The sequence below is a fragment of the Vicia villosa genome, unplaced genomic scaffold (genome assembly GCF_029867415.1).
Source record: "Vicia villosa cultivar HV-30 ecotype Madison, WI unplaced genomic scaffold, Vvil1.0 ctg.000359F_1_1, whole genome shotgun sequence".
NCBI lineage: Eukaryota > Viridiplantae > Streptophyta > Magnoliopsida > Fabales > Fabaceae > Vicia > Vicia villosa.
Window position 1 is genome coordinate 922,495 of NW_026705162.1, and position 14,743 is coordinate 937,237.

At 33.0% G+C, this 14,743-nt stretch overlaps 2 protein-coding genes across 3 annotated transcripts; one reads left to right on the forward strand and one right to left on the reverse strand.

Annotated features, from left to right (window-relative positions):
• Nucleotides 1-5,524: 5,524 nt before the first annotated feature.
• LOC131627390 (E3 ubiquitin-protein ligase RZF1-like) lies at nt 5,525-7,559 on the forward strand. Of its 2 annotated transcripts, XM_058898247.1 has the most exons (3): nt 5,529-6,713; nt 6,894-7,031; nt 7,139-7,559. In XM_058898247.1, the coding sequence occupies exons 1-2, from the start codon at nt 5,801-5,803 to the stop codon at nt 6,929-6,931; spliced, it is 951 nt and encodes a 316-aa protein (XP_058754230.1). In that variant the 5' UTR covers nt 5,529-5,800; the 3' UTR covers nt 6,932-7,031; nt 7,139-7,559. The 2 variants fall into 2 exon arrangements, with proteins under 2 accessions (XP_058754231.1, XP_058754230.1); XM_058898248.1 differs by lacking the exon at nt 7,139-7,559 and having other exon boundaries at nt 5,525-6,657; nt 6,894-7,009.
• Nucleotides 7,560-7,590: 31 nt separating this feature from the next.
• LOC131627389 (uncharacterized) lies at nt 7,591-12,490 on the reverse strand. Its single transcript, XM_058898246.1, has 12 exons — nt 12,326-12,490; nt 12,174-12,233; nt 12,038-12,091; nt 11,893-11,953; nt 11,722-11,798; nt 10,646-10,695; nt 10,076-10,158; nt 9,740-9,810; nt 9,480-9,639; nt 8,145-8,287; nt 7,960-8,058; nt 7,591-7,820 (listed from the first exon to the last, which is right to left on the reverse strand). Exons 1-12 carry the CDS (start codon nt 12,362-12,364, stop codon nt 7,752-7,754), a joined length of 966 nt encoding a protein of 321 aa, XP_058754229.1. The 5' UTR covers nt 12,365-12,490; the 3' UTR covers nt 7,591-7,751.
• Nucleotides 12,491-14,743: the final 2,253 nt, after the last annotated feature.

Here is a 14,743-nt window from a genome sequence, read left to right on the forward strand (position 1 = left end):
ACTATGTCATACAATTTCTTAGGTCACTTTCTTTGTTATAGTGATTACTCACACTCATCACTATGTCTCACTCAAGTGTATGAATTACACAACTTGTGGATTGTGATTACTAGCATAGGTCAATTCACCTAATCCATATCTCTTGATTTTCAACCAAGTAATTATCTATCTTCGTAAACAAAAAATTTCAGGTACACCTAATGTTCCAAAGAAAAAGAAGTTCATAGTTGTGTCACATTATAATGTAGCATGTTGTTTTTGATATTTAGCTAAATAAGATTATCTATTATTAGTGAAAAGTCAACAATAGCTAGTGAAATTATTGTTAGCTATTTTGTCAAAAAAAAAAAAAAAGTGCTAATAGACTACTCTTTGGCTATTATTTAGTACTAGTGTAGAACTTGTAATGAAGTCTAATCTTTTTCAATAATACTTTTGATTAATAAAAAAAGTCTCAAAGTTCATGTTGTATAATTCAAACCCCTGTTGAGTGTTGATAAAATGATATGTTCATTTTCGGTCAAAACAGAAAGACATGATTACTAAATTCAAAATGGCATGCTTTGTTATTTTCTTTATTTTTATAGGGAAGATAATTCAACAATATTTTAGGTAGTGATATATTTGAAAAAATATTCCAAACATGAAGATTTCTAAAGGAATGTCACCAACACATGAGATTTATTTTTTCTTTCACAATCTTACAATTATTAGCATTGTTTCCTCTTTCTCTCAATCTCTACTACCACTTTGTTCTCTCTTCATCACCAAAAATTATTAGTCTACCTTACTTTATTTGAGATGCATTTAAGGGATATCATAAAAAGTATCGTATGAATGAAGAAAACTTTGTCAAGAAAGTTATTATTAAGGGAGTAAATTACAATTTGAATCATTTACCAATCCTAAGACAACAAAAAAAACCATGTCTTTTTGCTAAATAGTGGCCTTAAATTAGCAAATACAATTATTTTCAATAGCTATATTATTGGATACCAAGTATCATGACTCTATAATATCTAGATTTGGCAAAACTGACTGTAGCTCGTTTTGTCGGTCCGCGCACCCGTCAAAAAATAATGGATTAGGTTGGAATTTTGCATTCGCCGCTCATCAAAGTTCGTCTCGTCAAAATTTGTCGTCCACTAAAACTCACTTCACCTATTCGATCAGTCCGTCGCGCCTTAAGTCCACAATTTTTTAGTTAATTTAAATAATTTCAATTATTGATGGTTTTAATATTTTTTAAGTAAAAATTGTTAAAAAATATATTTTTTAAAAATTATTTTAAAACGTAGTGAAATTTGTTATTGAAAGATAAAAAAATCAATTAATCTATTAAAAATTGAAAAAAATAAAAAAATAAAAAAATAGACAGGTAAGTCTGCCGCCCGCCACTTTGGCGGGATAGACTTGACTTTTATGTCCATTTCTATTTAGCGGAGTTGCCTGATCAGCTCTTTTTTTAACGACCTTAAGACGAGGCGGGCGTGCTGTCCGATTTGTCTAGGGGTGGCAAAACGGACTCGGCCCATTGGTCATGCCCGTTTTATCCGCACTTTAGTGCGAACCAGACCAAAGATTTATACTCTCACCCTCTAATGTGTCCGTCCCGCCTCATCCCGTTTTCAACATAGCTTTTGCGGACACGTGCATTTACATAAATTTTTGCATTTTTAGATTTAAAAGGTGCAGTGTCCGCAGACTTTCTCTGCCTTGCCTTTACTTTTTTGCAAGACGGGACTAAATTTTAGCCCACATCCTTAAATATGCTTTTCCCGCTATATTTTTTTACGAACTTTTCCAGAACAGAACTAAATGAGATGAACATGTCTGTTTGTGAGTCCAATTTTTCCGCCCCTAATAATATCGGATGCTTGGAATATACAATGTTGTTGGAATTAAATAAAAGATAATAGTATATAAGACAAAAAGGTTTGGCAGAATGTTGGAGCTTAAAAATATGCGCACTAACCTTTTTAACTCGCTAGCATGTGTGAGAAAAAGACACATCGATTATTACTACTACTATCATCTTGGATCAATCATCATGATGTTTCAATATTTTGGTTGAAAAATCTCTATGGACGTAACAACAGCAATGGGCTATGTCGACATGAAACCAAAGTCCATGCCCAAAAGATTTCACTTCCTAGTTGACTTGTTAATAAGCAAACATGTTGACAGAAAATCTTAATAAATTTTGCTTTGCTTAATTAACAAGGAAGATGAGTGAAGTGAGATCCATAACAAAGTATAATCAATAAGTTAGTTTTTCACTTTTTTGAGTACTAATCAATTGCTCCAAAATAAAGTATAATCATAATATCATTTTCTAGAAGTCTTAACATTAAAACCACTGCTCTTATAAGTAGTACTTGGAAAGACCTTTAACAGCACCTAGTCATTCATTTGTAGCATGATTGATCTATGAGCAATGATAGCATGAATGTGGTGGTGGCCCTTCATCTAAAATTTGCACATGAAAAAAAAAAAGTTACAGTCATGTGAGAGAGACAAATCTATCTGTCCCATTTGCATGTATGACTATGAGCAAACAAGTAGTTACTTTGCTTCTGAATGTAATTCTTGTTGGCAGAAGTGAATATCAACAAACTTGTCTTGATTTAGTAGGTACACAGATGAAAGTGATCATAATAGTGCATGTGACGAGGTAAGTGATTGATTCTTGTCGCGATGATGATGATGATGAGGATGAGGCCATGGTTTAGTCATATATATAACACATGCGAATTTTACATCAATGAATTGAAATCCGCTCTCAAGATGCAGGGATGCCTCTAGTACTTATGACTTGGTTGGTTGCAAGTAGTGATGCCAACGTTATACAATATGAAATTGAATATACATATTATTCCTATCAGAACTGGACATGGGTTATAGGTGCGTTCGAGTTCAAATTAATTAAACAGAATTAATCCATGATTGAAAAAATTGAACTTGATATCCAAAATTAAGTTCGGTCTTATTCGGTGACGGTTTATCGGTTTAAATGGTTCATATGATTGGGTTCAATCGGTTTGACTTATTATTGGGTCGGTTTTAAATTTTTTTAGGGGATTACTTCTCTCACCCTACGGAAATTTAAAAATGCTCTTTTAATTTCGGAAGTACATCTCAGGACGCATACATTTACACCAAATCAATTCGCAATTGAACAACACCCTCCTTTAGTCATAATTTAGTCCGAAGATACATCTCCGAAATAATCTCATAAGCACTTCATCCATTCGAAACTGAGTCACGCTCTCATTTTTTCATAGTTTAGTTCGTAGATGCATCTCCGTAACAAATATGGATATACACTTCTGTAATCACCCTTTAAGTAGTAAATTTTGACATTTTTTTAGAAATACACCGATGTAATTGATCATGTATTGTAACTACACAATCATAATAAATTTTTTATCAATTAAACCATACACTGGTCTAATAAGATGAAAATGGTATACATAAATGAATCAATTTTAAATTCATAATACACTCAAAATAACAAATTAAAAACGATAATACAATCCATTATCCATAGTATAAATATTATACCATTGGATATATCGGACCCCTTTTTTCTTCGTTGCCTCATGTACTACAATTTGGTATGTGCCTCAGATAGGATGACATCTACGATACTCCTCCCATAAGTGGCTTCTGGAAAGTCTCTCCTTCCTATACCCTCTCGCACAAGATCCATAATACGATAACTTGCAAGTAATTCATCAACGACATGATCTGCCATAGCCTCATCATCCTCTAATATCTTCTAATTAGCTGGCATGGGTGGCTCTCCCTCGCCATTTGGTGTCATATAAGGATGTGACACTCTGAGATACCACTAGACGTAGTCAAATGCACAGCTCGTAGATCAGAGGCCAGGAGTCTATGCTTCCGTCTGAGAGGGACTTGTACTAGGCTTGGGCAGACTCAGTTAAGGTTAGTGGAAAGAGCTCGCATTTCACGTCTCTGTTGTCATGGTAGTAGTCTCTGTTGGCATGATAGTAGTCTAAGTTGATAGCAGTATATGTTACTATATGATATTATAACATGTTTACTTGTTGAAGTCATGATAATAGTTTTTCATAACGATTAAAGTATTAGACTATATATTTATTTGCATGATCACATGTTTTAATATTTAAGATTCTCAATAGAGAAAACCTGAAATAAACATATGTCACTGTGATGGCAAAGACGGTCTAACATATATATTTATAAGATAACAACTCTAATCCAACACGCCTTTTTTATAAAGGCAATATATGTAAAATAAAAATACAAAATAATATGGAGGACATAAACCAAACCAAATCAAACCATATAATCAGCCCAAATAGAATATAAAGACAACTTAAATACAACAAAAGTAGCCTAAGAAACCAAAGCAACATACACACGCGCGCGCACGCACACTCACACGTATACAAGCACGCGTGCATGCACACACACAGGCGCGAAATCAAATAGTAAAAAAGTTGTGTACGCATTCACTTCTCAAAATGATGAATGAACCAAATGTCAACACAGACTGATTCACAAACCAACAACCCCTAAGATAAAACACAAAAAGTAATAGAACTCTTCCCAACCAAAATTTCCAACATCAAACAAATAGAATAATACGGATGCCAAAATTTATCTCAAATCAACCACAATAATCGATACATATATTAAGTCAGTGTCAGCACGAGGAAGGCAAACCTTTGAAGTGTTGGTATTCTTATATATCTAAATGTTTCTCATATTTATTTGGAGCTTGCATTTAAATCTTTAGAACTATCTAAAAGTAAGTATTCGTACAATAAACTTTTAATAATTTTATTATATGCAAAAAAGTTCAAATTAATGTTGAGGTGGGAAAAGTAGACATTTCCATGACTCATTAAAGGTCTGAGTTTAAGCCCAATTGTCTAAAAGAATAGATATATTTTTTATTTTTGTAAAAATAATTTTACTAAAAAATTTATAAAAAAAATTAATTTAATTTTTTAATTTAATATCCAATAATATAAATTTACATTATTAGAGATTAAAATATAACTAAAATCACATCATTTTTTAAAAATAATATATATTTTTTAAAAATAATTTTTATGAAAAACTATAAATAGAATAACCAAAAAATGTTGTTAAAAATGTTTTTCGAAAATCATTATGATTTTTTAAAATTGTATAAATTTAAATTATTATGATTTTTTAAAATTGTAATATTCAAAAAAATTATAATAAAAAGATAAAATAACCAAAATAATATTTTATAAAAAAATATTCAAACTAAATTTTTATTTTGAATGTTATTTTTAAAAACTTTTTATAATTTATTCAAACAAAAATATATAATATTTTAAAAACATTTTTTTAAAAATAAAACAAACTAAACTTACAAATCACTATGTAAATGAACTATTTAGCCAAAAGTGGGATGGCAATGAGAAGAATTCTGACTTTTAGAGCTTCTCATTTCATTCTTGTTAGAGAAGTAAGCCGTTACCACTCTTCCCTCCCAAGTCACAATCCAAAATCACAAAATTTTAGCTAGCTTTTTACCTCAAACACTTATCCTTTTCCCACCAATAGAAGAAACAGTGGTTTCATTCAAACCTCAAACACCATAATAGCAATGCAAGGAAGCCTCTTGCTTTTTCATTAGGCCACAATCCCCAAACAATCTCTAAAAAGAATCACTTTATGCAACCCCATAAGTAATCCTTTTCCTTTCTCCATCTTTCAACATATATAACCTTCCTCTATTATCAACTTCATCATCATAATCATAATCATCATCATGTCTTTGAGTCCTCCAAGAGAGAGAACCAACGTCCCACATAGAAACTTCCAACTCTACTGGTGCTTCCAATGCAACCGCTCCGTCCGCGTCGCACCCGATCATTCTACCGATTTAATATGCCCGCGCTGCTTCGGCCAATTCATATGCGAAATCACCATACCAAGACCAAGGCTCATGATAGACTTCACCGCACACGATCCCTCCCCCGAAGCGCGTTTGTTAGAAGCACTTTCACTCATGATCGACACACCCACCCGAACACGACGCCCACGAGAAGTTCCCGTGCACCGTCGCACAGGAGATCATTCCACCCGAACACAACCTGAACCCGGAATCCAACATCGTCCACGTACATGGGTTATTCTACAACCTGTGGATCCTTCGGGTTCAAACACATTTGAACCCGTAATTAATCCACGTGGACGACAGGGACCATTACCGATCCCACGTGGCGTTGATGCAGGAGATTACTTTTTCGGCCCCGGTTTTAACGAACTGATAGACCAAATAACGGAAAACGACCGGCAGGGTCCACCTCCGGTGCCGGAGAGAGGCATAAATGCGATTCCGACGGTGAAAATCGAGAGTAAGAATCTGAAAGAGAATTCTCATTGTCCTGTTTGTCAGGAAGAGTTTGAAATTGGTGGTGAAGCGAGGGAACTTCCATGTAAACATATATATCATTCTGATTGCATTGTTCCGTGGCTTCGACTTCACAATTCTTGTCCGATTTGTCGACAAGAGGTTCCTGTAGGTTCTGGAGATGAGTGTAGTGAAGATGAAGGTGGTGGAGGGAGGTTACGGAGGTGCTTGAGGTGGAGTCGTGTTTCGTCTATTTGGCCTTTTCATGGAAGGTATAGGAGAGTTCATCCTCAAAGACACAATGGTTCTGGTTCTTCTTCAACAAGGGGTGATTAATAATTTAATTAAACTAACTACATGTTTTTTGAAAATTCATGTTCATCATAATGCTTAATACCAAAAAATGGAATTTGAAAACTTGTGTAATTTTTAGTCATCAAGTTAGTTATTGATTGAATATTATTGATTCCATATACTTAAATTCATTAGTCTTTATGTTCTTTTTCAGAATCTAATTCAAGGTGGCATTTTTGCTGCATTCTTTAATCCGTCCAATGATTTACTTCAGCTTGAGGCTGAAATCATGAATATTGATATTTCAGCTTATTAACCTGTAATTTCAGTAGACTAGTGGTTCTAGTCACGAGTAAGTTATGGATTGAACCTTGATACATGCAATTTTTATTACTCTTACAAAACTCTCATGTTTTTTCATCGTGTTCTAAATAAGGATTATTTGGTAATGTTTTGCAGGATTAAAATGGTCTTACAAATAAGTCAAGAATCGAAACAAAGTAAATGATGTTGGACATCCGTGCAACTTCAATTGTCGAGTTTGCGTCAAGTTGAGGATCAACGTGAATCTCAAAAGCTTCCTACGAAGTTGGACATCCGTGCAAAACTGTTGTTGTAAATAATGTTTGTCTTTCTTTCATAGAAGTTACATTTATTTGTTCATTTCATTAATATCCAAAAATGTAGATAGTTAGATATCAGTTAAATACGCATATACCAGGAATGGTGATTGTCATAAAATAAGAAATTGGTTAGTTACCATGTTATATCAATGTGTATGCTGTAAGTGTTTTCAATGTATTATTACAACTACCATAATTAGATTCAGAATCTATAATGTGAACTGAAGATTGCTCATATAACCGGGATACTATGCAAATCGGTGCCATTTCATTTTTTTTTCATCTCAATTTGTTTGAAATTGTCTGAATTATCAAATAATTTTACAAATGGGTAATCTGTTAATGCATAGTATTATCATAATCAAAACATTGACAAAATAGAATTAAAATTGCAATCACTCTTTTATAGTCCTGCCAACAAATCTCATGTTCATACACAAACCTCACCATCAACGTTTTGGCTGATGGAGAGTACCCGCATGGAACCCTTCGGTATATGCAGTGTTCTTAAATATCATCTGCAATTAAAGTAATCTAGTGATCAGGCTTTGGTGATTTAAACATAATCACCAGTAAAAATAATATAGTGATACTGATAAAAAATTGAAATTAACTTTTATACAAAGGGAAAATTTGATGGCACGGCCATATACTTACAGCAAGATTTTTAAAATCTGAGATGAGGTTTTTCTGTAATTTGTCGGATACCGCAGTACCCAGTTGGTCTCCATGTGCCTTTATAGTTTCGTCATTGATCTGTATAGCCAACAACACTCTTCAGCCTGATGCAGAAAGTATAGCATAAGTTTGAAAATGAAAGAAAGTACACGTGTTATTTTTACCTCTGAAAGCAATAAGTTTGATGTTTTTTGCAATATCTCTTCAACTAATTTCCCAACGTCTGCAGAAGATCTTGATGACTGAACATCTTTTCCGGTGGTTCCTTTTGAATTGTTCACAGCTACTGATGGTTTGACAACTTTGGCTGCACTAGAAAGATTTTAATTCGTTAGTAAGTAATCACTAGGACTTTTATGACACAGTTGTTAGTAAGTAATCACTAGGACTTTTATGACACAGTTTTTGCTACCCTCACAAAAATAACGAATGTGCTGAACATTTTTAGGTCCTAGCTTAAGGTCATGTGTGAAATATAAATCCTGCACAATAACATAATGCTGAACCTTGTAGTAGGCAAGCCATATATACAATTCTTGTATAATGCAATAGCAGACACACTTTTGTTTGCAAAAAAAAAAAAGAAAAGAAAAGGTAATTAATATAGAAATTGATAATTGATGCAACAGCCAGTTGTATGCAACATTTTCCTCTATTCTTAATTGATTAGTTGTCGAGAACCATTTCGTTCCAAAAAATTGATTGTTTAAGTTGATTTACTTAAGCATCAAGGCGAACTAGTGAAGTATGTATGTAGCATAGAAAAAATAGGCTAGACTAGGCGGGTTTCCAAAAATCAATGAAGTACAACCTGTTTCCGATATTACTACATCTCTTTCCCAAGATCTAGGATTTCTACTGATTCATCTGTTCCCGCCTGGGCCGGCGAGTCTAGTGAATGGCCCAAGGTCAACGACCCATGATGAAAAAGTTCCAAAACGGCCCCAAAACATCAAGAGCTGTCGAATCAAGACAAAAGATCAACGTACAAGAAACCTCCAAAGACAAGTGTCTCTGGATGGAAGGACCTAGAGACATGAAACTCTAGAAAGGACTTTTCCCTCAAGTACACACATTTCTACCCTTAAAATATCTCTCACTTCCGATACTCATTGATTGAATGTCGGAGTGCTTGCAGATACCTCTGACGCCAGACCAGAAGCCTCAAAACACCTATTGTAATTCAGAGTTCCCCATCAGATCCAAGCACACTAACCCATTGTGAGTATCTCAGATCTATGTAAGATCACATCTCAACCTCAGAAAGTGGGACTATCAACTCTAGCTCACTACTAGCTTTCTCATATCAAGCTTGGATAATAACTTATTCCACTCCAAATTGCTTACAGTTCGGATCCATACCAAAAAGTAAAGATTATAATGCAAAGAAAGAATATTCAGTTATAATGCAAGTATACAATCCTCTCTAAATACTAAACAAAATTTTTAAACGAAGGCAACTGAAACAAATTGAACTAATCAGTTTGTATAATTTTTACCTGGAACTGTCTTGGACTTATTTTCCTCAGAAACAAGGTTTCCGTCTTTAGGAGGTACTGCAGATGATTGTTTTCCTGGTTGATCAGGCAAAACTATTGAACCGGATGGAACTAATGCGGCTAGATCAGGGGGTTGATCTTTCCCCACTGCAGGATTGGCCTGTAGGAAATATGGCAAGACAAATGATGGTTATCAACCTATAATAGGAGAATTTATTATTAAAAAAAACTTCCAGAGATGTTACCTTAAATTAACTCACCTCCAAATCGACGTATGAGGGGTCTCTTCCTATTGATTTAAGAAATGTGTCAAGACCACGTACATTTAGAGCTGCAATTGTAAAGGATCATCTAATTTTAATTATTGAACAGTGTAGCACATCATGGTGTAAGACATCTGACACAAATCCAAAACCCTATTGACATGTCAATTGGACACGAGCTATAATTGTTCAATTTCTGAAAATGACAATAGTATATAGCCATGAAAGGGAAGTCTTGGTTAGACTTCGGGTATCAATTCGTGGTCTCATATCATAGTTTCATAAACCTTAAAGATCTGTTTTTTCTTTTAATAAGAAAGACTGCTCACTTACATATGGACACGTCATTAGACAGTGGATGGAAGAAACAATGCTCCTGTGTCTTGAATCCTTGATCTAATAGCAGCGAAACATCTCTTCAGAAAGTGAAAGATGTGGCATTTTATAAAGAAAAAAATACATCAGTTCCTTATAAATATATTTTTTAAGCGGTTGAGAACAATGTTTTTGAACAGTCTTACAAACAAAAACATAAATACGGCTAATGAAGGTGATTATTAACCAAGCTAGCCCATAATCAAACGGTTTGGCAAAGATCGTGACGTAAGCAATCATTCAAGGTAGCCAGTTCAATCATTCAAGAGATATGAAGATTGAAAAGCAGCAATAGCTATTCAGAACTAGTAGAATTTTCTTAGATAAATTAGAAACCTTTAAAAGAACAATAATACTTGATATAAAAGTTTAAGACTAAAAAGAGAAAACTACAATAACAAAAAAACCGTAAACATGAATTTTAAGGCGAAACATCTTGTCTGAAAGAGGGAAATATGTTTACTAAATGACAAAGAATGGTAGTAAAATCAATTTGTGTATGCAGACACAATAAGAACAGAAGCATACCGTGCTGATTCGTTCACTACTGCAAATGGTGTTACACAGCCCAAGGGTACCTGAAAGATAAATATTCACATCAGAAAACTATATCAACCATATTCATTGCATAAAGTTAGTTCTCTTATTTAGTTGTTTAAATAATTTATTGCTTAGCATAATAGGAATAGTCAGTGTTATAGGAGTAGAGTTTCAATATCAAGAGTGTTACGCAAACAAAGAAGGGATATACACTTGGGTACGAGACCGACTAAACGGATTGGAAATGCAGCTCAGTCAAGAAAGAGAATGTATTGAAGTAAGTTCAAATTGACATCGAAGAAGAACTTGAAGACTAGGCACCAAAGACAAGGGCTCTTTCTCTAGTAGTGTGCCATGGTCGCTATGGAGGATATACATGACAGTTTTGGGCTCGCCGAAATGGTAACTATCAGACAATACTATGGGCTTTTTTGCCATAATCTGCTAGAGCGGCACCGCAAAGGTAACTATCAGACAATATTACGGGCTTTTTTGCCATAATCTGCTAGAGCGGCGCCGCAAAGGTAACTATCAGACAATATTACGGGCTTTTTTTGCCATAATCTGCTAGAGCGGCTCCGCAAAGCGACAGGTATGGCAGGATTTTGGCTCTTCGCCATGGATCGATCCACCATCGACAATACTGGGAGTAGTTATATTATAATAAACGTTATATAAAAGACAATGGCAATATCAATTTAAAATACTAAAAGGAACATTTAAACCTCACTAACTACTATAATATAAGGCTCTAAATCTATATATTGCTCATCTTAACAAAACAAAACTAGCAAACGACTTCTATAACAAAGATTGAATAAATCTTTTGACCAGATTAACATAACTAGATTAACAACATTCACTGCCAACTTAATTAGTGATTGCTTCAAAAAAATGCTAATTTTCTTGTAAACTATATAACGCCCAGCAAGAAAATGGTAATACTAAGAAGCCTGATTTTACATTGAAAAGGAAAAACACACATAGTGTACGCATCCTAAAAAGGGCTAACACATGCACAGAGATTCAAACAACAAAATGATAGAACAAAAGCACAGACAGACCTGAAGTAATTCATCCAAAGCCTCTTCAGGTGCCATTCTCAAACCACCTTTTCCTAAACCAAGCCGCTGAGATAACACTGCTCAGCTTCAAAGCAACAAAGCAGTCCCATTAATACACAAACAATTCCACCCAAGTGAACAAACTCCACATTTTTACAAAATTACACATACCTTTCAGATCCACTTTGGTATCAGCTAAAGCAGAAACAATATAAAACCTGTTTTTCTTATCCTTTTTTCACAATAGTAGTAAATAATCAGTTCATATACAATCTCTAACAACAACAACAACAAATTAACAGAAACATATATATACCTTCAAAAAAAGGTTTTTACTGAGTCCACCACCCAAATTTCCAACATACTTTGCCTGAAGTAAAAAATTGACACTAAATCAGAAAGATAAAAAATGATAGATTTTGAATTATGAAGACATTTATTTATTTATTTACCTGAGCTTCAACAGTCAAAACAACTGGATGTTCATACTTAGAATACTCAATCTGAAGCTTCTGAAGAAACGAAGAAAAAAACGATTAATATAATTGCTACTGAAATTGAGGGAAAATCGAAGGAATGTGAAGACACGGTTGCATGCAAGAACCTGTAATTGCTGAAGTAGCTGTTCCTTGGAAAAACCCATCGGCGGCGAAATGTTTCGGCGGCGAAATTGAAGCAAGCTTGTATATCGCAGAGTAGAAAAGAACAAGAGAGTGAAAATCCGAAAACAACCCTTTAATTTGGTTGCAAAAATAAATATAAAAACCCGAAACAACCCCTTAAGCTTATATTTTTATGGTTAGAAAAATAAATATAGAGCAAAATATTTTCGCAGCTGGGAGTCGAACCCAGAATTCATTTACTTGAATTTGCCAGCAGTGCTACTGCGAAGTTGTTGTTGAGAAATGCTATAAATAAAATTATTGTTATGAAAATTACGTATAATCAGTATTAACTTATCAATAGATGACTGAAAATATAAATTAATAGTCTATTTAAACTGGCTCATTACTTTCTATCATACTCATAATTTTGCCTCTGAAAATATAATATTTTAATAAAATTTAATTGAAATATTGTTAATTATAGACGTTATATTAAGAAAAATTTGACTTTTAATAGTGATAAACGCAAATGAATAATAATGATAAATTAACAATATAAAAAATTTTATAATGAGAGCGCAATAATAATTAATTTCTATTTCAATTTAATTTTTAATGTTATAAAATGTTTTTCAAATTCATTATTTTGAGAATGATGGTTATTTATTTGCTTATTAAGTCCTAGTCACAAAGAGAACAACACAATATTTAAATTTTAAAATATAATCTTTGTTTTTTTAGCGCTCTTTATCCTTTTTTTTTTTTAAATTGTTGATTTATAAAAATTAATAACTTATTTATATTTTGAAAAAAAAAATACAAAGAAATGCCGCCTCTAAGAATTGAACCCTGGATCGGCAGCTTACACCCCACTAACTCAATTGACAAATATAGGATAGTCTACAAAATATTATAGTTTCAAATATTATGGTCTTGTATAGGGGTGTGCATCCGGTTGTGATGTCCAAATCCATAACCAAACCTAAATCAATTTTAAATATCCGGATATAATTGAATGGTTATTAACCGGTTTAGTTATTAATGGTTTGGTTATTCGTTCATATAATCCAGAAATAATTAAATGGTTATTAATCGGTTAAATTATTTTGGATTTGGTTATAATCCGGTTAATATCCAAATCCAAATATTTTAATTCTCAAAAAAATAATTGAAAAAAAATAATTTTTAAAACTGGATTTTTTTTAAAAACCGGTTATATAATCATAACCAAATTTATAACCAGTTTTGATTAAAATGTGGTTATGGTTATAGATCCAAACCATTTAAATGGTTTTAAAATGGTTATGGTTTGGTTTTTAAAAATAACCAACCATGCACACCCCTAGTCTTGTATCTATAATTAGAATAGTCTACAAAATGTATTTAGTTATACTTACTCATAAAAATAAATAAGGTTTAGGTTAAAAATAACAAACGATCTAAATTTATAATTCTCTTAGTTGAACGAGGGTTACTTGAATAAAAACGGTTAAATACAAGTTAATTGAATCATTCTTAAGTCTATCGAGACTCACGAACGTCATGGGAAGGAATGTAAGATTCAAACATAGTTGTGTGGAACTTGATAGTTTGACGTTTTATTTATGTTCCATGTTTATAGTGTCACAAATCAAAATAATTATATATAATGAGACTCATTTCAAGGGAACAGTACACATGTGGATATAGAAAGCATAAAACATCATGAAATAGGGAAAATGAGTCAAACGTGGGGTGCCATGTCCTCTCAATAATAGGAAGAATCACAAGTTTCTTGCGAAAATAATTGAACAAGGCTAAATTTCGCATGTTTGTATATTTAGGCCATTATGACTAGTGTTGTATATAAATGTTCTGTTTATACATTTTGTTAAACACAATCAATCAAACAAGTTTATTTTCTCAATTTATCCTTTATCTTTTAGTTTTTCATTTTATGCATTTTTTAGTTTAGCAGTTCACAAAATACATGACTCAATTATTAACATTTGAAATGCAAAGAGAATCACAGTTGAGAGTTATTCGTTTGTTACTCTCCAGTACTACAGAAAACACATTCGGTAACACAATATTACCACAGTCATTTATCCATCGTAGTCATATCTCATTTTGTTGAGACAAGCGATACCGTAAACAAAGTATAATAGGGAATTAGGGAAGACAAGAAGAACAATAAGGATTGGTTATAATTGCTATTGTTTTATTTTCTCTTCAAACAAGATTACAATTGTTACAAGAATAATAAATAACTCTCTCACCCTAAATTAGGATTTGAAGTATGCAATGATGATAGACCACTGTGCTATTTATAATAAAACCTAATATACTAAACTAATGGGCTTTTTCGACAAGGCCCATTATACAAGCTAACTTAATAAACAAGTTTACTTAACAAATTAGGGTTTAAACACTAAAAC